The sequence below is a fragment of the Panthera leo genome, chromosome E1, assembly GCF_018350215.1.
Source record: "Panthera leo isolate Ple1 chromosome E1, P.leo_Ple1_pat1.1, whole genome shotgun sequence".
Lineage (NCBI taxonomy): Eukaryota > Metazoa > Chordata > Mammalia > Carnivora > Felidae > Panthera > Panthera leo.
The window spans coordinates 11,855,790-11,883,398 of NC_056692.1; the positions used below are offsets into that span (position 1 = coordinate 11,855,790).

At 42.8% G+C, this 27,609-nt stretch overlaps 1 protein-coding gene and 1 long non-coding RNA gene across 3 annotated transcripts; one reads left to right on the forward strand and one right to left on the reverse strand.

The window, feature by feature from the left end:
- The first annotated feature begins 9 nt into the window (after window positions 1–9).
- On the forward strand, window positions 10–26,045 carry COPS3 (COP9 signalosome subunit 3). 2 transcript variants are annotated; one of them, XM_042917546.1, is made up of 12 exons: window positions 10–170; window positions 3,767–3,896; window positions 6,085–6,197; window positions 6,290–6,339; window positions 8,099–8,191; window positions 9,602–9,781; window positions 12,720–12,860; window positions 14,513–14,686; window positions 17,584–17,670; window positions 24,071–24,184; window positions 25,344–25,424; window positions 25,724–26,045. In XM_042917546.1, the coding sequence occupies exons 1-12, from the start codon at window positions 116–118 to the stop codon at window positions 25,775–25,777; spliced, it is 1,272 nt and encodes a 423-aa protein (XP_042773480.1). In that variant the 5' UTR covers window positions 10–115; the 3' UTR covers window positions 25,778–26,045. The 2 variants fall into 2 exon arrangements, with proteins under 2 accessions (XP_042773480.1, XP_042773481.1); XM_042917547.1 differs by lacking the exon at window positions 10–170 and adding an exon at window positions 829–927.
- LOC122207400 lies at window positions 25,851–27,371 on the reverse strand. Its single transcript, XR_006196823.1, has 3 exons — window positions 27,170–27,371; window positions 26,272–26,454; window positions 25,851–25,941 (listed from the first exon to the last, which is right to left on the reverse strand). It is a non-coding gene; the product is annotated as an uncharacterized LOC122207400 (long non-coding RNA).
- Between the last annotated feature and the right edge of the window lie 238 nt (window positions 27,372–27,609).

A 27,609-nucleotide genomic window follows, 5' to 3' on the forward strand; every position in this document is an offset into this window, starting at 1 on the left:
GTGACGTCCGGCTGCTGTCGAGGCCCTGTGGTGGATCGCCGCGGCCCCTCCTCCCAGAGCAGCCTCCTTTTCCCGCGTGAGCTGCCTCTGCTGCTCGGGCCGCCGGGGGGGAAACATGGCGTCTGCCCTGGAGCAGTTCGTGAACAGTGTCCGACAGCTCTCGGCTCAAGGTGAGGCCCCGGGCCGCCGAGCTGGGCCTGGGAGGGCCCCCCGGGCCGCGGGGACGGGCTTGCATCCCTAGCCGCCAGCGCGGACGGCTGGGACGTCCCTGTTAGTGCCGAACCTCGCCTCCGGGGCTGGTCTCGGGGTTGCGGCGCTTAGACCAGGGCGGGATCGGGCGAGGCTGAGTTCAAGCAGCCCTCTCGCGCTCTCGGTCTTCGTTGCTCTAGTCTGCCGGCCAGTGTGCTCGGCCGCCTGGCTATCTCCCCTCCCTGGGGCCGCTCGGACCCTCCTCCCCCCGGCCCGGGCCCCTTCCACTCGGGCGCTTCGCTTGACAGTTTTGGGGGCGGTGACTTCCGCTGGACGCCTTCCCGAGCGCCCGTTGGTCTCTTCGGCCTCCCTTCCCTGCGCTGGTTGGTGCACCGCCTCGTCTGTCCCGGTGGCGCCTGGCCGCCTCCGGCCTAGGCCGCGGGTAGCGGGCGCGAGGCGAATCCTTTCTGGGTGCCTTGGCTCGGAGGCTCGCCTTGGCCGGCCGGCGTGCCCTCGGGAAGCCTCCGCGCCTATTTTAGTCCCGCTGAATGCCGAGGGAGCACTCACTCGTAGGGCTGCATTTCCAGGGGTAGAACTGTGACCATTATTACTTAAATTTTCGTGCTTTTTGGTTCATTCAGCTCATCACCTGAGTATAGAGCGCTGGACTCCGAATTAATTAGCTGCAGGCTGTGAAGGTCCCTTTAAGCACCCTGTTTCTCCATCTCTAAAATAAAAATAAGACCCTACTTCAGAGGGTTGTTGGGATTGAATGAGAGAAATCATGTAAAAGTACTTGAAACAGTACCTGTTATTTCGGGTGCAGTAGATACAGTTGCAAATTATTGCTAACAGCTGTTAATTGTAAACTTCTAGGAGCTGCCTGACCTTGGATAAGTCACCTTTAATCTCTTGAATCTCTTTATCTCCATTTGTAAAAATGGAGGAGTGCGATTTACCTCACTGGTGCAAGTTAACTGACCGGGTTGAAGCCATGCCTAATGAAATACTTTTTTCCCCTTATTACTGATAGAAACTAGGTTCACAGGTAAGGCACAAACTTGCAGCCTCCATGAATGAAGGAACCATTCATTCATTCGTTTATGCTACAAGTATTTGGTTTCCCGTTCCTGGGGTGTTGTATGGTTATTTAGATTTGGGTTGGAATCCTGACAGTGGCTTCTTGGGCCAGTTTTCTCATTTACAAAATGGGACTGGGACTATTTAGCATCAAGTGAGATCACTTATCTGAAAAGCTCTGTATGCGTGCTCTGGGAGTCACTGCGTGAGGAACAGTCAGGCAGAGATAAACAAGATACTTTCACTGCCTATGGCTTCTGTGCCTCATGCTCAGTGCATAGGAAATGTTTATGAGGTTTCTGTTTTTTTCTGCACTTAACTCAGAGTTTCCTAACATGGACCTTAAGTGAAGGGAACTTCATAATTTCCAGCTTTCTTTGATTAGAGGGAATTTCATTGGCCACATCTCTGGGCTCATGTCAGATGCACCCTGTGGCACTGCACTTACTGTTAATTCTTCCCTTGGCCCACAGTAGTTAACTATCTTACGATTTCATAATGACCCAGCTTTTATTTTAAGTCTCAGCTCTATATTGGCTATTTAATTGGGGGAAAATGATGGACTGAAATGCTTGTTTCTGTGTGGTCCTTATCATTGTAAGTGTAATTATAGAGTAGTGAGTAAAAGGGGGGGGGGGCAATTATTTAACTAGAAGAAGCTATTTTGTATTTACCAGTGAGATTTGTAATAAAATGATGGTATTTTCCTGTTCAACTTGTGTTATCATGAGAGATAGTACCTAATCAGATCACAGATTTTTTTTATTCCTGCTTTGCAGTGCATGTGATAATAATAGTATATTTCTTTATTTTTGGAAAAAATTTTAAAGTATAGTATAGAAGCCTCAGAAACAAAATTACCAAGCTGCAGTCACTTGGATTTTAAATTTTTTGGTATTCACGTGGGGTTTTTTTTTTGGGGGGGGGGATATGGGAAAAAATCCCTCAGCTACTAAATAGAAATAGCTGATATATATAGCTTGAAGTTCAAAATGTGAAAGAGAACTATAAAGGAGGAAACTTAAGAAGTTGTTGCCCATGCCCTTTTATACATTTTTTTAAATGTTTATTTATTTTTGAGAGAGAGAGAGAGAGAGAGAGTGAGTGAGGGCCAGAGAGCAAGGGAGACACAGAATCCGAGGCAGGCTCCAGATTCCGAGCTGTCAGCACAGAACCCGACATGGGGCTTGGACCCATGAACCGTGAGATCAGAACCTGAGCTGAAGTCAGATGCTTAATCGACTGAACTGTCCAGGCACCCCTGCCCATTCCCTTATATAAACGCCATACACACCACCAACCACCACCAAAAAGACAGCTAGTGGAATTTGGAAGTCTAGAGTGTGGCCATTTCGGAATGTGTCTCGGAATAACCCATCAAAATCAGTGAGTCTACTTCAGAGTACCAATTCAGGCCTAATTAGATTCTATACCTTAGTTGTGAAAACGTAACATTGTGGTATGGGGGGGTGGGGAATCGGTGGATCAATTAGGAGATTAATTAACAGGCTGTTGATTGATTCGCTGGTAAGTAAGCACTGTATTCTGAAACTGGGGACATGAGACAGCCTCTCCTCCTGAGTTTACCTGAGTTTATGTTGAGTTACCTAACCACCACAATCCTAGGTGATGCAGAGAGGGCACAGAGAGAACACATTTTTCAAGTTAGCTCGGGGAAAGGGGGTAAGATGAGGGTCCAAAGTCCCAGGCCGATTGCTGCATGAAGTGTATGAGTCAGGTAGTGGAAGACCCAGGAGAGCAGAGTGAAGGAAGGAACAGCAAGCTTGCAGAATAGGATGTGTAGAGGCAGAAAGGTGAGACGACATGGAATGTTGAGTGAATTTTGTGAACTCAGTGTACTAGAGAGTGTGTGTTGGGGGAGAGAGGGGTGGAAGCAGGTGGTAAGGCTGGGGAGGTGCAGCGGCCTCTTACCAGGCTGAAGCATTTGGACTTCTTAAAGCCTTTGGAGTAATTTGATTGGATTTTACATTTTGGAAAGGTCATACAGGTACAATATGAAGTATGGGTTGGAGGAGAGAAAGAGTGAGGTAAGGGGACCGTTTAGAAGATTTATGATGTAGTCCAGGCAAGAAGTGATGAGGGTCTGAATAAGGCAGGGGAGAGAGAAAGGAACGGAGCCAAGAGACTTAGGAAGGAAAATTAAAAGTAAAATCGTATTTGGTGGCATTTTGGATACAGAGAGGGAGGTGAGGGTGGTGGTGATAGTAATGTGTGCATTTCTGGCTTGGGGAATGGAAGAGGGAATAGAGGAAAAGTAGAAACTTTCAGGGCCAGAAGGAAATAGGAGGTCTAGTTTTGAGTCAAGGCCATTTCACTTCTCTGACCCTGCTGACCCATTTCCCCACCTGAAATGTAGGAGATACAAGAAGTCACCTTTAGATTATTTCTTGCTCTGAGGAATGAAGTCTGTGGTTATAGAGTTTCTCTAGTTTGGTTAGTGCTGTAACTGAATGATGGTGTTATTCCTGTTTTCCAGGGCAAATGACTCAGCTCTGTGAACTGATCAACAAGAGTGGGGAACTCCTTGCAAAGAACCTATCCCATCTGGACACTGTGCTCGGGGCTCTGGACGTACAAGAGCACTCCTTGGGTGTCCTTGCTGTTCTGTAAGAGGCGTCTCCTTTTACAGTTTAGTGCTAAACCTGAACGCTTGCTAAACCTGAACGCTACAGCCTTTCTGGCTATAGGTGTTTTTGTTTTTGTTTTTGTTTTTTTGGTGTAGAAAGTATACCATGTTAAACAACAGTGAGCTCTTTTGCACAATTATAAAGTCAAGTCCTCATAGTTACATTTTACTCCTCCTAGCTAATCCTTGTTTGTTATATTTTCAATTTTGTTATTTTTTAATTCTGTTTATACTCATTTTGAAATTTATTAAAATTTTTTTTTTCATGTTTTATTTCTTTTTGAGACAGAGAGAGACAGAGCGTGAGCAGGGGAGGGGCAGAGAGAGAGGGACACACAGAATCCGAAGCAGGCTCCAGGCTCTGAGCTGCCAGCACAGAGCCCAATGTGGGGCTCGAACTCACAAACCGCGAGATCATGACCTGAGCCGAAGTCGGACGCTCGACCGACTGAGCCACCCAGGCGCCCCTTGAAATTTATTTTAAAAAATAAGTGGCCATCTCAGTTGTGAGCACTACAGTTTGCATTTATCTGAATACTTTTATTCACATAATCTGTCAGATTGTCCACATTTTCTAACTTGGAAAGAAACTAGGGAAGGGTGATGGAATAGGACACAGTGGAGTATGTTGAGTGAAATTACCAGCGATCCAAAGGAACTTTGCTTCAGATTGCCTTCAAACACGTTCAAGCCGTTTAAGACCAAATTAAATAGACCTCATTTCAGTTGGGGTTCCTTGTAATTCTGTGTGCTTGACAGAATTCTTTTCCTTTCGATGTTTTAGTATTAGAAATTGGGATGTTAGGGTTGTCATGAAAGTTGAAGCAATATAAATAAACTGAGAGGAAATGGACTTAAAGCGAAGGTCTGGCTTCGCTGGCGCAGGGACCCCTGAGACAAAGATGTGTCGGGAATAGAGTTTAGAGAAGAAACTTTATCAGCATGAAAGGGTCAAGAGCAGTGCTCTACCACACAGTAGCCACTAGCCACAGGTGGCTATTTAAACGTAAATTAATTAAAATTAAAGCTTCAGTTGCTCTGTCGCACTAGCCACTTGTCAAGTACTCAGTAGCCACCTGTAGCCACTGTGTTGGACAGCACGGATACAGAACAGGTCTACCGTTGCAGCAAGTTCTTTTGGATGGTGCTGGCGGGTAAAGATTTTTACTGTCTGTGTTTGCTGGCTAGCAAAATGGATAGCGTGCATATTTTATGCACCCCCTGAAGTACAGTCACCACCCCCTGAAGTACAGTCACAGTCTCCAGCCAGTCAGAACTCAGTCCTTGTGCCCCTTCAATCTGTCATCCTTAGAGCAAGAAAAACGACTGGTTTTTTGTTGTTGTTGTTGTTTTAATGTTTGGTTATTTTTAGGAGAGAGAGAAACAGAGAGAGTGTGAATTGGGGAGGGGCAGAGAGAGAGGGAGACACAGAATCCAAAGCAGGCTCCAGGCTCTGATCTGTCACCACAGAGCCCGACGCGGGGCTCAAACCCATAAACCGCGAGATCGTGACCTGAGCCGAAGTTGGACACTTAACCGACTGAGCCACCCAGGCACCCCTACAACTGGTTTTTAAATGACTAAATAGCCCTAACTACATGGGAGCTCAAAAGAAAACTGGTTTTGAAAACTTTGGGTTAAAAGTTCATGTTCAGTTCCTTCACGAATATTAGACAACCTGATATTTGGCCTCGTTTAATGGAGTTTTCTTTTTTGAAAATTCTTTTTTGGGGCGCCTGGGTGGCTCAGTCAGTTGGGCGTCTGGCTTCGGCTCAGGCCATGATCTCACGGCTGTGAGTTCAAGCGCCTCATCGGGCTCTATGCTGACAGCTCAGAGCCTGGAGCCTGCTTCAGATTCTGTGTCTTCCTTTCTCTCTGCCCCTCCCCTGCTCACGCTATGTCTCTCTCTCCTTCAAAAATAAATAAACATTAAAAAAAAATTCTTTTTTAAGCATATTTTTCTCAGCCTTCATGTTGTCTGTGTTCTGTGTTTTGACCTTGCAAAGAACCGGGCCAGTCCCATATACTCTTTCCTAGTTTTTAAAAATATCGGTGACTCATTTACTTTCATAGAGCACTGGAGATAGGATGAACTTCTGGCCCCAGTGGCTTCTTCATTTTCCCTTGTAAAATATCAGGAGGAATTGATTCTTTTCTCTTTATTCCAGATTTGTGAAGTTTTCCATGCCCAGTGTTCCTGACTTCGAAACCTTATTCTCACAGGTTCAGCTTTTTATCAGCACTTGTAATGGGGAGCACATTCGATATGCAACAGACACTTGTAAGCCAACTAACATTTTGTTATTTCCCACCGAATGCATTTTACCTGTGTAGTCATTGATGTTGTCAACATTTTGTCCTTGCCGTCTCTAGTTGCTGGGCTTTGCCATCAGCTGACAAACGCACTTGTGGAAAGGAAACAGGTAAGCAGTGTTAGTCAAATATTTTAAGAAATCTCTGATTTACACAACGAACTCCTTTGTTAAGGTTCCAGGTTAGTACTGAGTATCCTAACAGATCTGTGTGGTCGCCAAGCGTCTGCTGTGAGGACCTCCAGCTCGTACATCAGGTGAGGCCTCTCAGATGCACAGGAAGTAGGGCCTCAAGGGAGGCTGCTGCTGGCAGTGGATGTTTTTGGAGCTACGGTTCTAGTGCCCTTTATGTAGCAATATACTGGGTTTTTGTTTGCTCAGACTTTGAACTTTTAATTATGACATTTTAGCTTTACAATATGAAGAATCCCCATGTACCTTTCACCCAGATTCTCCAGATGTCAACATTTTACCCCACTTACCCTTTTCTCTCTCTCTTGAGCCATCGGAAAGAAAATTGCAGATATGTTACCACTTACGCTGAATACTTCAATGAGTGTTTCCTAAAAATTAGGACATTCTCTTCTACAACCACAGCACAATGATAAATATCAGGAGATGAACGTTGAAAAAATCTTTTAAACAAATCTGGCCGTATTCATATTTTGCCACTTACTTCCCTAATGTCCTTTACAACAGAAGAAAATCTCAGGTCATGAATTCCATTAGGGTGTCCTGTGTCTTTCATCTCCTTTAATCTGAAACAGTTCTTTGGTCTTTAACTTTTGTGATACTGACACAAGTTATAATTTGGAGTGTTTTCAATTATTATTTGAAATTGAACTTTAAGATGGAGCTTGGAAGGAGACCAGACAGAAAGCACCATTTGGGATTTTGTAGGAATATTAAACAAATTGTGGTTTGAAAGAAATGGTGAAAAAAAATCTTTATTGAAAACCTCATGTGAGTTATCTAGCTATTTTATATATACATGTATAAGTATATATGTGTGTGCGTATATATATGTATGTGTATATATATGTGTGTGTATGTATGTGTGTGTGTATACGTGTGTGTGTGTGTATGTATATATATATTTAACGTTTATTTTTGAAAGAGAGAGAACAGGGAGGTACAGAGAGAGGGGGGACAGAATCCAAAGCCAGCTCCAGGCTCCGAGCTGTCAACATGGAGCCCGACAGAGGGCTCGAACTCACGGACCGCGAGATCATGACCTGAACCAAAGTCATACACTCAACCAACTGAGCCACCCAGACGCCCCTTATTAGCTATTTTAGAGTCATATCTCCTGTTCAGAAACTGACTGCCTCACTTGAAACTTTGTCTTGTTATTTATCATCAGGGCAGGAAATGATCTGTTTATAAGTTATGATATCGGTTTCAATAGTCATTTATAATCCATTAAGAGATGGTGGTGGTGGAGAGAATTTACAGACGATATCTAGACTGCCCTATGGTAAGATGCCAATATCCTTAGCCATAGTTACGCTTACTAAGCATAGGCTCTTTATTGGAAATGATTTGGAAATTTTTTGTTTGTTGCAATGTAAATACGATGAACTGTTGACAAAGTAATATTGCTTTTGATTATTGATCTTCATTGTAAGAAAAAAAGGTTTATAACCCCAAAAATGGTGCTGAATTACTCTAAAATAGTGTAAGAAACAGCTCAAGAAAGCGTTTTTTGACCGAATAGGGACAGATATTTCCTGAAAGAGTATGGAAACCTCATATTGTTCTTGAAAGGAACCTATCAATTAGTGTTATTTTTTATTTGTAAGTGACAACATAAGATCCAATGTGCTGCCATCTTTGAGAACTTATCTGAAAGAGATGTCATTTCTGACAGCCCCTGCGAGGAATTGGCGTCCTTAAGCAAGCCATAGACAAGATGCAGATGAATACAAACCAGCTGACCTCAGTCCACGCTGATCTCTGCCAGGTAAGCAGCAGAGGAGTGAGTCACATGGGGTCAGAGGTGGAAGTTGGGCTGTGCGCTTGCGCAATAAAGGAGAGCAATTTGGTGGGGACTGCAATGTGTTCTAGAAGTTGAAATGCGTAGGGACGTTATCAGTGCGGGAATTTGCAACTGGCTGCTAGAACGCAAAGTATCGAATGGGTCTCAGCCAGCGGGCTTCTGAGATGAGTAAGCAGACCGGTTAATGTTTGCGATGTTAAAAATGTCCCAAGTCACTTTTACTTTATTTTATGTGGTTCAATCTCCGGAAGGCAAAAGGGAAGGTGGATAATGAAGTCACCTTGCTCATGAGCCACCCATCTCTTCTTTCCAGAGGAAATCAGTGTTAGTTTTTTGTGTATCCTTCCAAAGATATTTTATGCACATATAAGCAAATATGTGTATTTTTCTCTCAGTTTTTTCATACCAGTAGCAATAATCTGTATGAACTCATACGTACATTGTTTTTTTTCTATTTGATGTATCTTGGAGAGGTCTCCGTATCAATGTTTTACGGCTACAGATTATACCGTAATGCTCTGGGGTTTAACCAGCTCCTGTGGGGTATGGATTGTTTCTTTAATAGCGTGGTACCTGGATTATTCCAAACACATGTTGTAGTTTCACATCAAGGTGCTTTCTTTCTATTTTTAAAAAAGCTTTTGTGCTTGAGGTATGACCCACACACAGTACATTAGTCTTAATTGTACAGCTCTGAGTTTGTACCTGTAACTACACCTGTACCAGCATCATCCAGCTGCAAAACGTTGCCATGTGCTTGCTGTCTTGAGTTTGACTTGAGCAATTCCCTACGCTTACGGAAACGATTCAGAAATTAAAAAGAAATAATTGAAGAAAAACTGCCATTTTTATCACACCATATTGGTCTATTTCTATTCTGCTAATTCAAAAAGAAAAAGGACTCACTTGTCTGTGCATCTGTAAGCCGAGTGGGTGCTGGGCAGGCTAAGTAATAGCTGAGCTTTAATTCGTCTGTGGAGTACTTTATCCCCTGCCTGCGTAGTCTTTTATACACACATGCTGTTTTGTTCTGAATGCTTAGGAAAACGGAGTAATGTGTCAACACTTAGAACAGTTTTAATCAGTAAGATGGTTTAAAATGTTTTCTTCAGGGGCGCCTGGGTGGCTCAGTCAGTAAGTGTCTAACCTTAGCTCAGGTCATGATCTTGCAGTTCATGGGTTCAAGCCCACACGTTAGTGCAGAGCCTGCTTGGGATTCTGTCTCCACTCCTCCCTCACTTGCTCACTCTCAAATGTAAAAAAATAAATAGTAAATAAAATGTTTTCTTGAACTTTCTGGAATCTATGAATTTGCTCCTGCTAAAGCCTGCCAAGTACAATTAAAATGATGATTCAATGTAAAATTTTTCACAGCTTTGTTTGCTGGCAAAATGCTTTAAGCCTGCCCTTCCATATCTTGATGTGGACATGATGGATATCTGTAAAGAGAATGGAGCCTATGATGCAAAGCACTTTCTATGTTACTATTATTATGGAGGGATGATCTATACCGGGCTGAAGAACTTTGAAAGAGCACTGTACTTTTATGAACAGGTAATCATCTCTCTAAATGCCCCTGAGGTTCTGTTGAACTTGTATGCTCGAAGAAGTGCACAGCTGGTGTGGATTGATCTTGGGCCTCTGAGTTTCAGGTGGAGGTCCTTTCAAAGATCATCTGTCTGGGATCATCATGTACATGGTGGTAAACTGTCCTTGAGTTGAAGGGCAGTAGGAGTGGAGGGAAGAGCACTAATGAGTGGGGTCTGATCTAGGCTTTGCCACTCATATCCTGTGTGATTCAGGTTAAGTTCTGTATGTCTCTTGACCTTTACACAAAGGGAAGAGATTGAGCTGAATGATCTTTGAAATGTCTTTTTGTTCTAAAACAATGTGCGGTGTTTTGTTAAGTTTTATTTATGTTAATAAGTAAAACAGTCTCATGGTTCAAAATTCAAAGGGTACTGAGCATACAGTGGAAAGCCCCTACCTGCTTTGTCTATGTGATGGCCCCTGGTCTGTGTAATGACCTGTATAGTGCATAATTTGGTAGAATGTTTTAGAGTCTGAAAAAGAGATACAATATTGGCTAATACTAGAATTTTAAGAAATTTGTCAGAGGTTTAATATTTCTTATATTCCTATCACATATTATGATAACAAAGAATATTCTAAGCCTTGAAGGAGCTCACAATTTAGTTGAAAATGCTAAGACATAAATACACATGCATGTATTTATTAGCATTGCCTGAGGGAATTGTCACCAGAAGGTGCTGTTGGGCAGGGATGATGTCATTAGAACATGTCTAGTCAGGAGCATTCAACTGGCTCCGTCGGTAGAACATGCAAGTCTTGATCTCAAGGTCGTGAGTTCAAGCCCCATGTTGGGTGTAGAGCTTACTCAAAGAAAAAAAAAGGGGGATGTGTCTAGTCAAGTAAGGGCCTTCAAGGTGACTTCTCTCTTTTTTTTTTTTTTTTTTTTAAACATTTATTTATTTTTGAGACAGAGAGAGACAGAGCATGAACGGGGGGAGGGTCAGAGAGAGAGAGGAGGAGACACAGAATCCGAAACAGGCTCCAGGCTCTGAACTGTCAGCACAGAGCCCGACGCAGGGCTCGAACTCACGGACCGCGAGATCATGGCCTGAGCCAAAGTTGGACGCCTAACTGACTGAGCCACCCAGGCGCCCCAAGGTGACTTCTCTTTAAGAGTACATAGTCAAAAGCTTTAGTTCTTCAGAAAATTATAAACATATTTCATAGTCACTGGGCAAATGATTTTATAGTCCAGTATGATAGCTGACAACATATTGATGATCCAGAAATATCAAGATGATGAGGGCTTTGGAAAAGGCAGGAAAGTATGTAATGCACTTAGAAAAGATATTTCCATCCCAAATAATTAAAATGTTAAAAGTAAAACATTTTTGATACAGATAGGAACGTTTTTGCTGAAAATCTATTTATACCCTGATTTTGCCTTGCCCAGCATTGTCTAGTGTTAGGGTACTTCATGCAACTGTGTTTTAATAATATACATGAAGCTATAGATGGTATTAGTACCTTGATTTCAGAAGGTGATACAGATTTCTTACTGCTTAAAAAAAAGAATCCAAGAGAGGGATGTACTTAGTGGAAAAAAATCCGATCATTCAGCATTACATAAAGCAAAAAGTGAAAGAAAGCAGCTTTGTCTTCTCATATCACACCACACATTGACCTACTTAGTTTACTGGTCTTCGGTTGGTGGGAATGTAAGTCAATTGCAGTTTTTCACTGTTGAAGCAATGCTGTAGTAGAAATCATTGCACGTGTAAACATATGCGCTCATTTGAATGTTTCTGTAGCATCTCAAAGAAGCACCTTGCAGGCTCAGTGGTTTGGGTTTTGATTTGGAATGTTTGAGCTGATTTGGGTATGATAGTTTTCATTTCTCCCTGACCTTCATAAATCCGGGTGAAAGAGAGTAGAAAGTCAGCCACAAAAGAGGAGAAGACATTTGCAGATCTCTGATAAGAGACTTGCAACCAGAATGTACAAAGACCTCTTACAACTCAACAGTAAAAAAACTAAAATTTAAAAATGGCCAACGAAGAGACATTTCTCCAAAGAAGATACACCAACGACCCATCGGTACATGAAGAGATACTCCTCATCATTAGTCATCAAGGACATGCAAATCACAACCACAATGATACCACGAGGACAGCCCGAATTAAAAAGAGACAGCCAACAAAAACGAGCATTGACAGGCAGGTGGAGAATTTGGGATCCTCATAACTGCCGACGGGAGTGTGAAACGGTGCAGCCACTAGGGAAAACAGTCTGCAGCTCCTCAAAGTGTTAAACATAGAGTTACCACCCTGGCCCAGCAATTCCACTCCTAGAAATATACCTGAGAGAAATGAAGACAAATGTCTGCCCCAAAACACGTACACTGATGTTCGTGGCAGCTTCGTTCGGAGTGGCCAGGAGGGGAGACAACCCAGATGCCCGTCACCTGAGGATGAGTAAACAAAATGTGGTCTGTCCATATGGTGGGATATCATCAACCATAAAGTGGAATGATGCACCAGTACCTGCTACAACACTGAAGAACCTTGGAAACAGAGAGGCCAGTGACAAAAGACCACAGATTTATCTGAACTGTCCAGACTAGGCAGATCCATAGGGACAAAGTGGCATGGTGGTTTCCTGGGGCTGGAGGGAGAAGAGAATGAGGAATGACTGCTAGTGGATATGGGGTTTCTTCTTGGTGAGGTGAAAATGTTCTGAAATTTGGTAATGGTAATAGTTGCACAGCACGGTGAATATACTGAAGCCACTGTCTGGTATACTTTAAGAGGGTAATTTTATAGCACGAGAATCCGTTCTCAAGACATTATTAAAAATACTCATAGGGCACGAAATGTAAGAATTGTTTTTAATTAAAGTGATACGTGTGGCTGATTGATTGCCCTTTCTGCCCTGGTGTGCTCTCTCTTCTCTTGCTCAGGCCATAACTACTCCTGCCATGGCGGTCAGTCATATCATGTTGGAATCATATAAAAAGTATATTCTAGTTTCTTTGATATTACTTGGAAAAGTACAACAGCTACCAAAATATACGTCTCAAATTGTGGGTAGATTCATTAAGGTGAGTTTTTTAAATTGATTTCTTAGGTGACATGTTAAGTCCGTAAGGAAATTATAATGATACGTAGTTCTGTAATTTTATTTGATAGTGATCTGGCTCTCCCGGCAGCTTCAAGTTAGCAGACATTTAATACGTTTCATAGTGGACATTATTGTCTGGGAGCTGCTGTTCTTGCAGAATCTTGGCCTCTATTCCAGTCCATGCACCCTCTGATCACTGACCGGGGAGGGGGGGGAATGTTACTTAGAAATCTGTTTTCAAACTTTTGCTCTGAGTAATTATTGCCATAGATGCCAAAGCTCCTGTAAAGGCTGATGATGATCTTCTTCTTCGTTACAGTTTAGCGAAAGTACTGAAAAGACAGTGTTGAGTTTATGGAACTGCATCTGCCCGAGTGTTAGGAAATCTTTCTAGAGCCCCTGAATGAAAACCACAAGTTCTGCTCACTGAACTTTTGTTTCCACTGAGGACCCAGCTTTGGACCACATTGAAAAATAGATTTTTTTTTTTTTTTAGTTTTGAAATACATCTTCATGGTTTAGAATAAAATCGGGCAGTTCAAAAGGTTATAAGGTCACAGTCATTTGGATACAATTTTAACCCTGTTATTCGTACAGAACTCAGAATTTCAGGGTATCAATTTGAAAATCTTCCTGATGAGAAGATTTTTATGCTGTCTTGTTGCAGACAGCCCTGTGTCCTTCACTACAGAGCCTTGCTGTGGTTCTTAGGGCTCTGGGCTGCCTAGTCACAGATGAGGGAGGAGAGGGAGGTCCCTTGAATCCTATGAAAGAGTGAGAGGCAGGGTTAAGTTTAGGGTAGCCATTCTCAGATCATTTGGGAGAACTCCCATGGTTCCTTGAGCTGGCCTGTTCGAGGAAGAGTAGTTGCGCAAGACGACGTCTTCATGACTACAGGGTGTCCTTCGCAGCATTCGTGGTTTATGAGGCTAGCACCCATGGTGAAGAACACAGACTTCGGAGGAGAGACACAGATTTGAATCCGCTTTGCACCTGTGCTCCTCATGACCCTCCCACATTCTCTCAGACCTCCGCCCCAATCTCCTAATATTTAAAGTAGAGGATAATGTATATAAAATGCATAAAGCAGCTCAGGCTCTTAGGAGGCCCTCAGCTGCTCTTGGTTCTCTTGCTCCTATCTTCCTTTTTGTCAAAAATAGATTGTCCTGTTGCATCTGGTGAGGGGTGTGTGTGTGTGTGTGTGTGTGTGTGTGTGTGTGAGAGAGAGAGAGAGAGAGAGAGAGAGAGAGAGAGAGCGCAAGAGAGTTGAGAATGATAGGAATCTTGCCTTCTTTTTTCCCAGTGTAATTTATCAATAGGAAAAGAAAAAAGACGCATGCATTTATTAAGTGCAGTATACTTTCACCTGCTATGCCGTCATTTGCTCTGAAATAACAAAGTTTTTTTTGACAATATGTCACTCCATAGTGAATTTCTATCTTTGGTCTTCAAAACTAGGCATTTGCTCTGGGTAACAATAGGTTAAGGTTAAGCAATAGGTTGCTTAGGTAACAATAAAGGATATTGAATATACTTGTGCATGATATAGCACTGTGTTTTCTTTTTGCTTCCTATACAAATTTTGTATCTCTAATGTTTTCATCTGATTTCTTCCCACCTTTAAACCTTCAGCCTCTTAGCAACGCATACCACGAGTTAGCACAAGTTTATTCAACCAATAACCCCTCAGAACTCCGCAACCTGGTGAGCAAGCACAGTGAAACTTTTACTCGTGATAACAACATGGGGCTGGTGAAGCAGTGCTTGTCTTCTCTTTATAAGAAGAATATTCAAAGGCTAACCAAGGTGAGGCAAGCGACGCCCTCAGATAGCATCTCCTGGTTCCCCCGGGGCCTCCCCCTCTTCTCTCTCTTCTCAGTGCCGAGGAAGCAGATACAGGGATACAGTGTGGCAGGATTTTTTTACTAAGCAAGAACTCTCACAACCGATGACTTAGAAAGAGTTTGATTTATACCTTTTGGTCTTTTCAGGGCTAGAACAGGGTTTTTGAGAAGAGGAACAGGTGAAGAGGAAGACAGGTAGGAGATACGGCTACATGGGGAGGCAGAGACAGGTAGCCCGAGAGAGGTAAACAGTCCCATGGGCAGAGGGGTGGCGCTAACGATGCAGACACAAGTCCCTTGAGACCAGCCGTGGACCCTCCCGGGCTGTGCTCATCTGTACTTGAACTTCTTGCTCGAACACTCAGCACTACCTCGACGTTGCCATTTAGGCCACAGATGAACGAGCTATGTGCAGTTGAACTGTAGGAAGTAATGAAAACGACCTGCTGGTTTTGGATTAGAGGAAATATGCTTATTACCCAGTGTTCAAACGGTACCAAAAAGTATGAGAGAAAAATGAAATCCCACGTGACCTCCAAAGGCATGTGCTGCAAGTAACAGGAAGCGAACAGCCGCTTCAGCAAACAGGATTGCTTTTTCCTCTTGAGAAGTAGTATAGTCAGAGGGGGCGTTTCACAGCTGGCGAGAACGTGGTCAGTCTGGCTCTGGGCATACCCCTTACCCTGCGGCAGCCACGGGACGGGGTGGAGAGGCAGAGGAGCCGGAAGAGGGGGTGTCTGCTGCTGGGTGCCCTCTCCGTGGGAGGGCCGCGGGGCTCTGGGTGGAGTGTCAGGCAGTGAGAGCCTGGAGAAGCCAGAGGAGAGTGGTGACAAGGGGGCGGTCATGGAGGCAAGTGAGCCGCGCAGGGGGGAGAGGGAGGAAGGCGAGGAGACGGCCAATGAACGAGAGGAGGAAACTCCTTCCAAATACTCTAGAGAGAGCAAGCCTAGCTGCCCCACTCACATACGGAAATCAGAGGATTTGTAAAAAGTTGGTTTGTAGAAGGAAAATGAAAGAGAAAGTAGCTCAAGAAATATTAGAAACAAATGTAACCTGTCTGCCAGAGGAAAACTGACTTTATCTATGGGCAGACAAGGCCGGGACCTAAGAGATTCAGGGTAACAAGCAGCCTGATTCTCCCCAGAAAAGTTTTTCTTTTGAGAACCACTCTGTCCCTTGCTGTGTCACCATTGAGAGGTAGCTGTTGACAAACAGATGCCCCCTGCTTGTGACTAGCACTTGCACGTTAGCTAAAAGAGTCAAAATGTTAACACAGGTAAGAGAGGGTACCTTTCAGAAAAATGTTAAATTGCAGAATGGCAAATAAATGAAGAAGGTTAAATCTTCACTGGTGGCTGTTGTACTTTTAGGCATCATGTCTTAGTGCCAGAATTCTAGAAGGGGGAATAATGCACGGATTTTCTAGCCACGCCAGGCTCTTTCTTATTCCAAAGTCAGAAAACCCAAAGTTTTTCAGAAAGTCTCAACAAGGAGACCGTGTGTCCATGTCAGTGACGGGAATGATGTTCTGTGACATTGCTGGCTGGAAGGCAACTAGGGACAAGGGGTTCTCACATGGGGCTGAAATCTGCCACTTCATGTTAATGTTTTGATGGACATTTTTCTAGATTCTTCTTGCTTTTCTCTCTCTTCTCTCTATGTATATGGAGACACTCACAATTAAATGTGATTAGGGTTATGTTCTAAACCTCTTTCCCTGGCAGAGTAAGCCTGTATCACAGCTCCCCTACATAGTAGTCTGTTTTATGGATGAATCACGATTGATTCATTCAACTGGTCCTCTACTGATGGACATTCAGGTGGAAGTTTCTCTTTATTTTGAAACAGGAAAAATGACCCATGTATTTAGAAATGTTGACTTTTAAGTCTTCATTTGTGTTCAACTGCTTATGTACTTTAAAAATTAACAATCACATTTTCTTGGATGCTACTCCCGGAACTAAAGTATACATAGACTTTTTGGTCATTGGCTTATTAATTTTCAACATCAGGGTTTTAACATGCTCTGCTCTGAAAAGGCCATTGCTGTAAATATTGCCAGCTTTCCTTAAAAAAGAGCTCTTTTAATTTGTTCCTGAAGGGGAACATTTTCATCAAGTCCCAAGCAGAGTTGTGGGAAACACTGGCTTCCTTCTAACGCCCCATGTGTTTATACATTTTAGCTTGGCATTTTGAAGAACGAAAGTGATGTTGTCAATTTTATTTAATAGGTAGTATGTTTACAGTACAAAATTCAAAAGACACACAAATCTCCATGCAGGTCCTATACCCCAGCCACCCCTTTTCTTTCTGTCTGAAGAAAGTGTTGCCAGTTTCTTGGGTGTCCTAGAGGTTGTCTGTGTGCATATACGTACATATCCATACACACTCTCACGGGTACATAAAGTTTCCTTCCATTTACACAGCATGCCATGCACACTGTTCTTCATTGAATGGTGTACATTATCTTAGATTCCATTTCAGTTCATGAGAAGTATCCTTTTTAATTTTTTTTTTTTTAAAACAACAGCATAGTCATCTATAGACTCAATTATACCAGACGGCACCAACCAATCCTTCTAGGTGGTCCCGGTGCTGCAGTAAAGAACTTTGTGTGTGTGTCACTTCACTTGCGTATCTGTGTAGGATACATTTCCAGAAGTCCTTACACCTCTAGGAAACCGAGGACTAAAATTTACACGGGTTTCCTCAACTCTAAGTCATCTTCACAACAAAACATTATTTTGCACAGTCACAGAAAGCAGATTTTGAGTGATTCATTAGAGCTCTGTACACATTTAGTGAAATTTATGTCCTCCGTTGTTTCTACCTGTGATTAATTCTACTTCTGAATTTCAGACCTTTTTAACACTATCATTACAAGATATGGCAAGTCGTGTGCAGTTATCTGGACCTCAGGAGGCAGAGAAATATGTCCTACATATGGTGAGTGTGTCTTCATTTCTAAAAAGTTCCTTGGTGGATTTTTGGCCTTAGAAAAGTAACAGGTGTTCATTAGAGAAAATACAAAGAGAGAGAGAGAAAGAGAGGGACATCCGGAGTCAACCTCTGGACACTTTGGTTTATTTCCTTACAATCTATGGGGTTTTCCAGTCATAGGTACCCATGTGATGTACATGGTATGTCCCGTTCGTCCTCCTTACTTATATTTGTAAAGCACTTGTGAAGTACAGAGTCCTAGAGCAGTGCTACTCAACATGCTGCTCTACAGCGAGGACGTGAACTCGTAGCTGTATGGAGGTCAGGGCACACACACTCCTGCCCACACCGAGGAAGTCCTGTTCAGCTAGAGAGGGAGCAGTCGTTGACTGTGATGTGACTTGCGCCCCTTCCCTCCTTGTGGGCCACTGTCAGTTCATTCGTACGCTTAGAGTTAGCATTAACAATAAAGGGGGCTCAAGTAGACACTATCTCAGCACCTGCCTTCAGAAGTCAGGTACCACCAGCATCCCTGTTTAAAGTGTCCCGGGTGCATCTGTCCACTCCCCAGATTTAGAGAAGCATTATTTAAATATGCACAGGGTGACCCACCGAGTTGATAGATTGTAATCTACCTACCTATTCAGTTATGTAAATACATGGCTAAGATCTGATCCGTCAGACCAGACTTATGTCCTCAGCCCAGGTCAAGCAAATCTTAGGTGTAGAAAGTCAGCATTTTACATTTTTCTGCTGCTGCTGTCCCCTTTGATTTTAGGAACACTGCCGTATCGGGATTAGGAATAATGAAACTACTTTCCACTGTGATAATGGAGTACTTTATTTCCATAGTGCAATTTACAAACGTTTTGAAGTTTTAATCTTTCATCCTAATTCTGAAAACACGTGCTCATCCCAAACAAACAACACCTGTCTGACTCGACCAACCTTGGAGTGCTCGCTAGGAGCACCTTGCTAAACCTCCCCAGGGGTTTAAGCATCAGTGAGCCACACAGTACCCCCAGGAAACTCACTACTTGGTGGGTGAGAAGAAATACATGAGTGGTTATGACACCAGCAAGGAGTCAGAAGCTATGCTTTGAGGGATCAAAGGAGGAGGAAGGGGCTTTGAACACTGCATGACCAACCCAGACGAACCCTGACAGGCTCTGGATCAACCAGGGCTGTTTTGTCTGCCAGGGGACATTTGGCAATGTCTGAAGACATTTTTGGTTGTTACAGCTAGGGGTACTACCATCTAGTGGATAGAGGCCAAGGATGCTGCTGTACGTCCTACGATGCAGAGCACAGTTTCCACGACAGAGAATTCTCTGGCCTGGTATATCCATCCTGCCAAGCTTGAGTGTAAGCTCAAGACTTGCCCTAGAATATAAGGTCTATGAGGGTGGGGATTTTTTTTTTTTTTAAAGAAGACATTTTTTTTAAAGCAGTTTGAGGTTGATAGCAAAATTAAGAGGAAGGTACAGAGATTTCCCGTATGTCCCCCGCCGCTGCACATCCATGACTTTCCCCATCGTCACTAACCCTCACCAGAGTGGTGTGTTATAGTTGTGACACGTGTGCGTGTGTCATGGTTGGTGAGCCAACCTGACACGTGGCCACTGCTGTACTTTGCGCAGGTTTGGACAGACATATAATGCTATGTATCCATCATTATGGGGTCACACAGAGTTATTTTTACTGCCCTAAAAAATCCTCTGTGCTCTGAGACAACCACTGATAATTTTTATTGTCTCCATAGTTGTGCATTTTCCAGAATGTCCCGTCTTTGGAATCATGCAGTATGTAGCCTTTACAGACCGGCTTCTTTCATTTAGTAATCAAGATTTAAGGTTCCTTAATGTCTTCCCATGGCTTGATAGCTCCTTTCTTTTTAGCGCTGAATCATATTCCATTCCTTGGATGTGGCACGGTTTATCCATTCACCTCCTGAAGGACATCTTGATTTGCTTTCAAAGTTTGGCAATTACGAGTAAAGCTGCCGTAAACATCCCTGTGCAGGTTTTTGTGTGGACATAAGCTTTCAACTCCCTTGGGTAAATACCACGGAGTGTGATTGCTGAATCAGATGGTAAGACTATATTTAGTTTGGTACCAAGCTGCCAAACTGTCTCCTCAAATGGTGGCAACATTTTGATTTCCGCCAGCAGTGAAAGAGAGGTCTGATTGGCCCGCATCCTGACCAGCATTTGATATTGTCAGTGTTCCAGATTTTGGCCACTCTAATAGGCGTATAGTGGTATCTTGTTTTAATTTGCACTTCCCTGATGACATACGATGTGGAGCAACTTTTCATATGCTTATTTAACATCTGTATATCTTCTTTGGTGAAGTCCCTGTTCAGATAGTTGGCCCATTTTTTAGTCTGTTTGTTTTCTTGTTGAGTTTTAAGAGTTCTCCGTATGTATTTCTCTTTTATTTTAAAATAATCTCTCTGCCCAGTGTGGGGCTCAAACTCAGGACCCCCGAGATCAGGAGTTGCATGCTCCACCCACTGAGCCAGGCGCCCCAGTCCTTTGTATATTTTGCATAACAATTCTTCGTCAGATGTGTCTTTTGCAAATATTTTCTCCCAGTCTGTGGCTTGTCTTCTCATCTTCCTGACATTGTCTTTTGCAGAAAGAAGCTTTTACGTTTAGCGGAGCCCAACTTATCCATCATTTCTTTCCTGGATTGTGTCTTTAGTGTTCTAGCTAAAAAGTTATCATCACACCCAAGATCATCTAGGCTTTCTCCTATGTGGTATTCTGGGAGTTTTAGAAGTTTTGCGTCTTACATTTAGGTCTGTGACCCATTTGATTTAATTTTTAAGGATATAGCGGCTGCACCTAGATTCAGTTTTTTGCTTGTGGATGTCCAGTTGTTCCAGCACCATTTGCTTGAAAGGAGGATCTTTGCTCCTTTGTAGTGCCTTTGCTCCTTTGTCAAAGATCTGTTGACTGTTCATGTGGGTCTATTTCCGGGCTGGCTATTCTGTTCCATTGATACATTTGTCTGTTCTTTCACCAATACCACATTGCCATGATTACCGTGGGTGTATAGTAAGTTTTCTTTTCTTTTCTTTTTAAGATTTTATTTTAAATAATTTCTACACCCAGTGTGGGGCTTGAACTCACAACCCGAGATCAAGAGTTGCATGCTCCACCAGCTGAGCCAGCCAGGCGCCCCTTTAGAGAAGAGTCTTAAGGTCAGGTAGTGCCAGTCCTCCAACTTTGTTCTTCTCCTTTAATATCATGTTGGCTATTCTGGGTCTTTTGTCTCTTCATGTAAATGAGAATCAGTTTATTGATATCCATAAAAATAACTTGCTGGGATTTTGATTGGGATTGTGTTGAATCTATGAATTGAATTGGGAGGAACTGACATCTTGATGATACTGTCTTCCTATTTAAGAACATGGAATATCGCTCCATTTATTTAGTCCTTTTGGATTTCCTTCCTCATCCTTTGATTTCCTCATAGATCTTGTACATCTATTGTTAGATTTATTCTTAAGAGCTTCATTTGGGGTGGGGAGGATGCTAATTGTATCGTGTTTTTTATCTCAAATTCCACTTATTCATTGCTGGTATGCAGGAGAGCAATTCACTTTTCCATATCAACCTTGTATCCTGCAACCTTGTTGTAATTACTTCTTAGTTCCAGGAGGGTTTTTTGTTGTTGATACTTTCAGGTTTTCCATATATACAAACTTATCATCTATAAACAAAGACACTTTTGTTTTTCTTTTCCTAACTTTTTATTTCCTTTTCTTGTCTTCCTAGACTTCCAGTACAATGTTGAAAAGGAGTGGTATGAGGGTGCATCTTTGCCTGGTTCCTGATCTTTGTGGGGAAGCTTTGAGTTTCTCACCATTAAGTGTGATGTTAGCTGTAGGATTTTTGTAGATTTTTTTTTTTTAATTTTTTTTTAACTAGAGATAGAGAAAGACTGAGCATGAACAGGGGAGGGGGAGAGAGAGGGGGAGACACAGAATCCGAAGCAGGTTCCAGGCTCTGAGCTGTCAGCACAGAGCCCGATGCGGGGCTCAAACTCACAAATCATGAGATCATGACCTGAGCCGAAGTCAGACACCCAACCGACTGAGCCACCCAGGCACCTCTGTAGATATTCTTTATGAAGTTGAAGAAGTTCCCCCTTTAGACTTAGTTTACCGGAGTTTTTATTATGAATTTTCACTGGATTTTATGAAACGCTTTTTCTGCGTCAATTGATAGGATCATGATCTCTTTAGCCTGCTGATGTGATGAATTACATTAATTGATTCTTGAATGTCCATCCTGCCTTGTGTACCTGGGGTAAATCTCACTTGGTTGTGGTGTATAATTCTTATATATTATTGGATTTGTTTATATTTTCTTGAGGATTTTTGCACTTATGTTCATGAGAGAGGTTGGTCTGTAGTTTTCTTGTGATGTTTTTGTCAGGTTTTATTAATATCAGGGTAATGCTGGCTTCATGGTAGTTGGAAAGTATTCTCTTTGCTTTTGTCGTTGAAAGATCGTACAGATTGGTATAATTTCCTCCTTAATTGTTTGGTAGGATTCACCAGTGAATCCCTCTGGGCCTGGTGGTTTTGTTTTAGAAGATTATTGATTCATTTTCTTTAATAGATATTGGCCTATTCCGATTGTATGTCAGGGATTTTTAAAAAAAATTTTTAATGTTTATTTTTGAGAGACAGGGCATGAGCAGGGAAGGGGCAGAGAGAGAGGGAGACACAGAGTCTGAAGCAGGATCCGGGCTTTGGGCTGTCAGCACAGAAGCCTATGCAGGGCTTGAACCCACAAGCTGTGAAATCATGACCTGAGCCGAAGTCAGATGCTTTACTGACTGAGCCACCCAGGTGCCCCAGGAACTTTTTTCAGTAAACATTTATTGAAATATCACCTGCCCAGAGAAAAGTACACTTAAGTTTATAGCTAAATACATTTTCACAAAGAGAAGACACCCGTGAAACCAATACCTAGATCAAAAATCAGAGTATCAGCATCCCAGAAACATCTCTCATGCCTGCTTCCAGCCCTACTCCTGGCTCGCCAGGTTCTTATCCTGGCTTCTCACATTCTATTTTGTATTTGTTTCTGAGCTGTATATAAGAGGAAATATACAGTATATGTTTTGGGGGGTCTGGCTTTTTTTGCTCAATATTATGAGCAAAATGTTGTATGTGGCTCCATTCATTTTCAGGGCTACAGTATCTCACTGTGATTATACTCATTTCAGTTGTTTCTAGTTCTGGTTATCACAAAAAGAGCTGCTGTGGTAAACCGAGGTTTGCATTTCATTTGGGCGTGTTCTGTCCACATTTAAAGAGGCAGCTCTCCGTGATCACACAGAGAATGATGTATTCCATTTAATGTGTGTTGGGCTGGTTGCTGTTTCATTAAGCAGCATCTGTCCCTTCCAAAGCTAGAATGTGGAGCAGTGTGTTAGGAATAACAAGTCCTATTCAAGACTTCCTGGTTTCTCACTTTTTAACTTCAGGACAGGATTTGGCTGTGAGGGTCAAATAACTCCTCAGTCATTGATGCAAATAAAGAACATAGCCGTGAAACTACCTTGGGATCAGCATTAGCAGAAAAGTTTTCTTGAAGGATCAGAAGAGAATTTGTACGGGGGTGAACCAAATGTGTTAGGGTTTCACGTTTTAAGGTGCAAGGCACTTGGACGTTATGCTGGCTGATGCAGGAAACAAAAGAAACATACACAATTCAATTCATGTGAAATGTCCAGAACAAGCAGATCCCTAGAGCAGGAAGTAGCAGATTGGTGGTTGCCAGGGACGGAGAGGATGGGAAAAGGAGTCACTGCTCAGTGGGGACAGGGTTTCCTTTTGGGCGATGCAAATGTTTTCGAACTAGCTAGAGTTTGTGGTTACACATTGCAAATTACATTGAATTGTTCACTTTGTTTTATTTATTGATTTATTGAGAGAGAGAGAGAGAAGGCAAGTGAGGGGGAGGGAGAGGGAGAGAGAACCCCAAGCAGGCTCCATGCTCAGCACCAAGAGCAATGCGGGACTGACCTCACGACCGAGAGATCATGACCTGAGCTGAAATTAAGAGTTGGATGTCCAAGGCACCCCTGAATTGCTTACTTTAAAATGGTTAATTTATATTATGTGAAACTTAGATCAGTAAAAAAAATACAAGAGCGGGTATACGTGTCTCTGTATGAGTTTTGTAGCCCTTAGTATCTGCAGTGCTGTCTAGCACATAGTAGGCGTTCAGTAAATACTTGTTGACTAAACAGATGGTGCCTAAAGATAAACATACAAATTTATTTATTGTTTTTTGTCTCCCCTCCCCCCGGTTATATTGAAACATTATATGTCCACATAGTATCTGAGTCTAAACTACTTTCCTGATTTCTTTTTTTACAGATAGAAGATGGTGAAATTTTTGCCAGTATTAATCAGAAGGATGGTATGGTCAGTTTCCATGATAACCCTGAAAAATATAATAACCCAGCCATGCTTCATAACATTGATCAGGAGGTAAATCTGAATGCCAGGTTTTGATTGATGTTTGAGATGCTGTATTTGAAATACTGCTCCCATGCTCCAGGATAATTTTAGTTGTTTGTTTTTTGAGAGAGAGTGCACGCAAGTAGGGGAGGGGCAGAGAGAGAGAATCCCAGGCAGCCTGTGCGCTGTCAGTGCCGAGCCTGATGCAGGGCTCAAATTCACACACTGTGAGATCATGACCTGAGCCGAAATCAACAGTCAGATGCTTCACCGACTGAGGCACCCAGGCACCCCTTACACACAGGTAGTTCCCAACTAGTTTCTGGGAACATTTTAGTTCCTACAAAGTTGTTTTGAATATGAGCATTGCTTAACCCTCTTCCAGATCGTATGGTTATAAGTCAGTGGTGGGTTGGATTTCCCGGCAGCTCACCACAGCCTAGTTTAGCTACTGAAACACTTTAGGGTCTTACAGTCAGTATGCTTTTATCCACACCCAACCACCTTTCATAATGCAGAGCCTCATTTCTGCGGTAAAGTATAGTCAGAAGGTCAGAAACCTCTGTGTGTCAGGAGAGGGAGGAAGGGGGGTAGCTGGAGGAAGAAAGTCCTCCATTGGGCATGGCCAGAGTGGTCCCTTTGCATCTTCTGAGGTCACATGTTCTGACTGCCACTCTGGGTTCCAGACAGGAGTCGGGATTGTGTGGGCGTCTGTGTTTCTTACCTCACATTATGGAAGTAGATGGAACCAGATATCAAATCTCCGAAACCTGAAAGCAATGGATAGTAACATAGTAGACTTCCACACTCCTTGTTTTGCAATTTAAAATCAAAAAAAACCATGAAAACTGGAGGTTTTGGTAACTAAGTGTGATGGCGAATTACACCTGAAATGATGCATAGTCTTTATCCCACTTTGTGCATGTTTTTAGGCCTCACTGCAAAAGGTATTAATGTGTTTGATTATGGGGCATACCCTAGATCCTACTGGGATGTTAGGTAATATACAGTACTTGTACAGTATTAACTTTCTGCATTCAAAAAATTCTGATTCCAAACCTGTGTCGCCCCAGGGGTTTCAGATCATGGGACTGTGAACTTGTAGCACCCATATTAGTAGCCTAGGTTAAAAAGGAGGTAATTGACCTGGACTCGCTTACTAACCACCTTCAAACATGTCTATCACCAGATGCTGAAGTGCATAGAGCTGGATGAGCGACTGAAGGCCATGGACCAGGAGATCACAGTGAACCCCCAGTTCGTACAAAAGGTGATTAGGGTTCCCTTCATTAATTAGAAGTGGCCTGGACAGAAAAGGAACATGAACTTGATTTGAGGTTAAATGCTTATTAATTGCCTGAAGTTCTTGAAAACCTTTGTGACCAAGTTCATGGAGAGATTCACTGAGAGCATTATCAAACTGCAGCCTGGAAGTATGCGAACTATGGCCTGTTTGTACACAGGGTGACCGACTGTCCTCACAGAAGAACGGGGTGTGCTTGTTTGGGGCCGGTGGGAAATCTCTGGCAAGGGCAAGTGTAAATACATCGTCTCACTTCTTCTTTACAGAGCATGGGATCACAAGAAGATGATTCTGGAAACAAACCGTCTAGTTACTCTTGAAACTAACATCCATCCTGAGTTAGATGAGAGAAACTGATCACCTTGGCCAGTGGCAAGCGGTAGGAGGGCAGCAGGGAGGACCAAGCCTGTTTCACCTGGACATTAAGAAATTACATTTTGTTTTGACATCTTCAGTCCCATATGCTTTAAGAAAACCATTCTCTCTGCAAAGAAAGGAAAAAAAAATGCAAACTTTAAAGTCTGTTGTGGATTTATTTATCCTCAGATTAATGTTGTTATTGCATTAAATCTACCTTTTTGTTTTAAATTACTTGAACATTAATGTGTCTTCTGTATCGCTTTTTTCCCCCTCTGAAAAGTTTTTAAGGGCTATGTTCATTGTGAACAGAAATGGTTAAACTTGAGGAATTTTTGGAAGATTTGAAAAGTCTGGGAGTCCATAACACAGAAGCTAATTTTTTATAATTAGAAGTAACATGCATCTTAGTGACAGTACACGCTGTGAATCCGAGATGCTTTGTGCTCTTTCTGACCTGTGGGGTGGGCTCCACTCTTCTGCAGTCTTGAGACCAGGGCCGGACTTTGCTACATTTTCTTCTGGAAGGATTTTCAGTGAAGCTGCACAGCTGCCTTGTGATTATTCCCAGGGTCTCTCTGCAGAACTCTGCAATTTGTCTGACAGGGCTCACCAGTTAAGCCCGGGAATGGTGTGGAGTCTTTGTAAAGTATGAGAAGCCGGAATTAGAATTTAGTCCTTAAAAATGTCCCTCTCTTGCTAGCAACATTCACTTTTTTAAATGTGTCAACTTTATAGTCGGTCACATTTTCATTATCAAAAAGAAATCTCATGAGTCATGTAAAAAGTTGCCCCTGCTAGGCTTTGGGGGGGCATGTGGTCTGTTGTGGTAACTACTCCGTTTTGCCACAGGAAAACAGCCACAGTGAGTCCCAAGAAAATGAACACAAAAATAGGCCGAGGGCTGGATTTGACCCTTCGTCAAAACCCTCAAATTCTCAAGCTCAGATTAGTGCCGCTTGTGGACTACATCATTTCCACTTACTTTGACATGTGCCTATACTAAGGAGAGAACAGTTATTTCACAGAAATTTTCCTGTTATCAGCATAGCAAATTCCAGACTTTTTTTTAAAAAACAAGTTGGACAACTGATTTACCTGGATGTAAATTAAAATCACCTAAGATGTGTTTGAGAATCTTAGTAGCTGTGAGTCATGACTGTTTAAAGAATAATTCTCTCGTGGGCTTCAAAACGAATTCATTAAAACACCACATTATTTTGGGACCGAAACTATGGTATTTAGGGCCTGGTCCTACTATATGCAAACCACATCCTGGCCCCTCCTCTGTCAGTGTTGTCTCCACTTAACGCCCGCCTTACTCTTTCTGATTCTAGGGCTAGAACTCTGCATACCGCATTTCTTTTTTTGCCAGCTAGAGGCAGACTGGAAGGCTGGAGAGGAAAAAAGGACAGGCTTCCTACTGTCTGCTTCCTGTTGAATAGTAAAACCCCAGCAACAGCTCTTCGCCCTCGCAAGGATGGTTCAGCGCAACAGCGAGGACCAGGCTGTGATTCCCATGCTCCTAGAATTAAGCTCATCACACCCCTGGAAAGATTCCAGAATCGGAAGGCGGGCCTCCCCCACCCATAGCCCAGTTAGTTCCACTGGGCACCTCCCACCTTCTAAATTCTGTTACTGCTAATATCTTCCCTTTGTTCCCCCAGCCCTGAGGGTGGGATCTTTCCTGCAGTTACTACCTTGGTGAGACATTTTCCCCCTTTCTCCAATACCTAGTTAATGCATCGATTAAATTATTTCTGTTAAAGAAACGGGTGAGTGGTTTCTCTCTCTT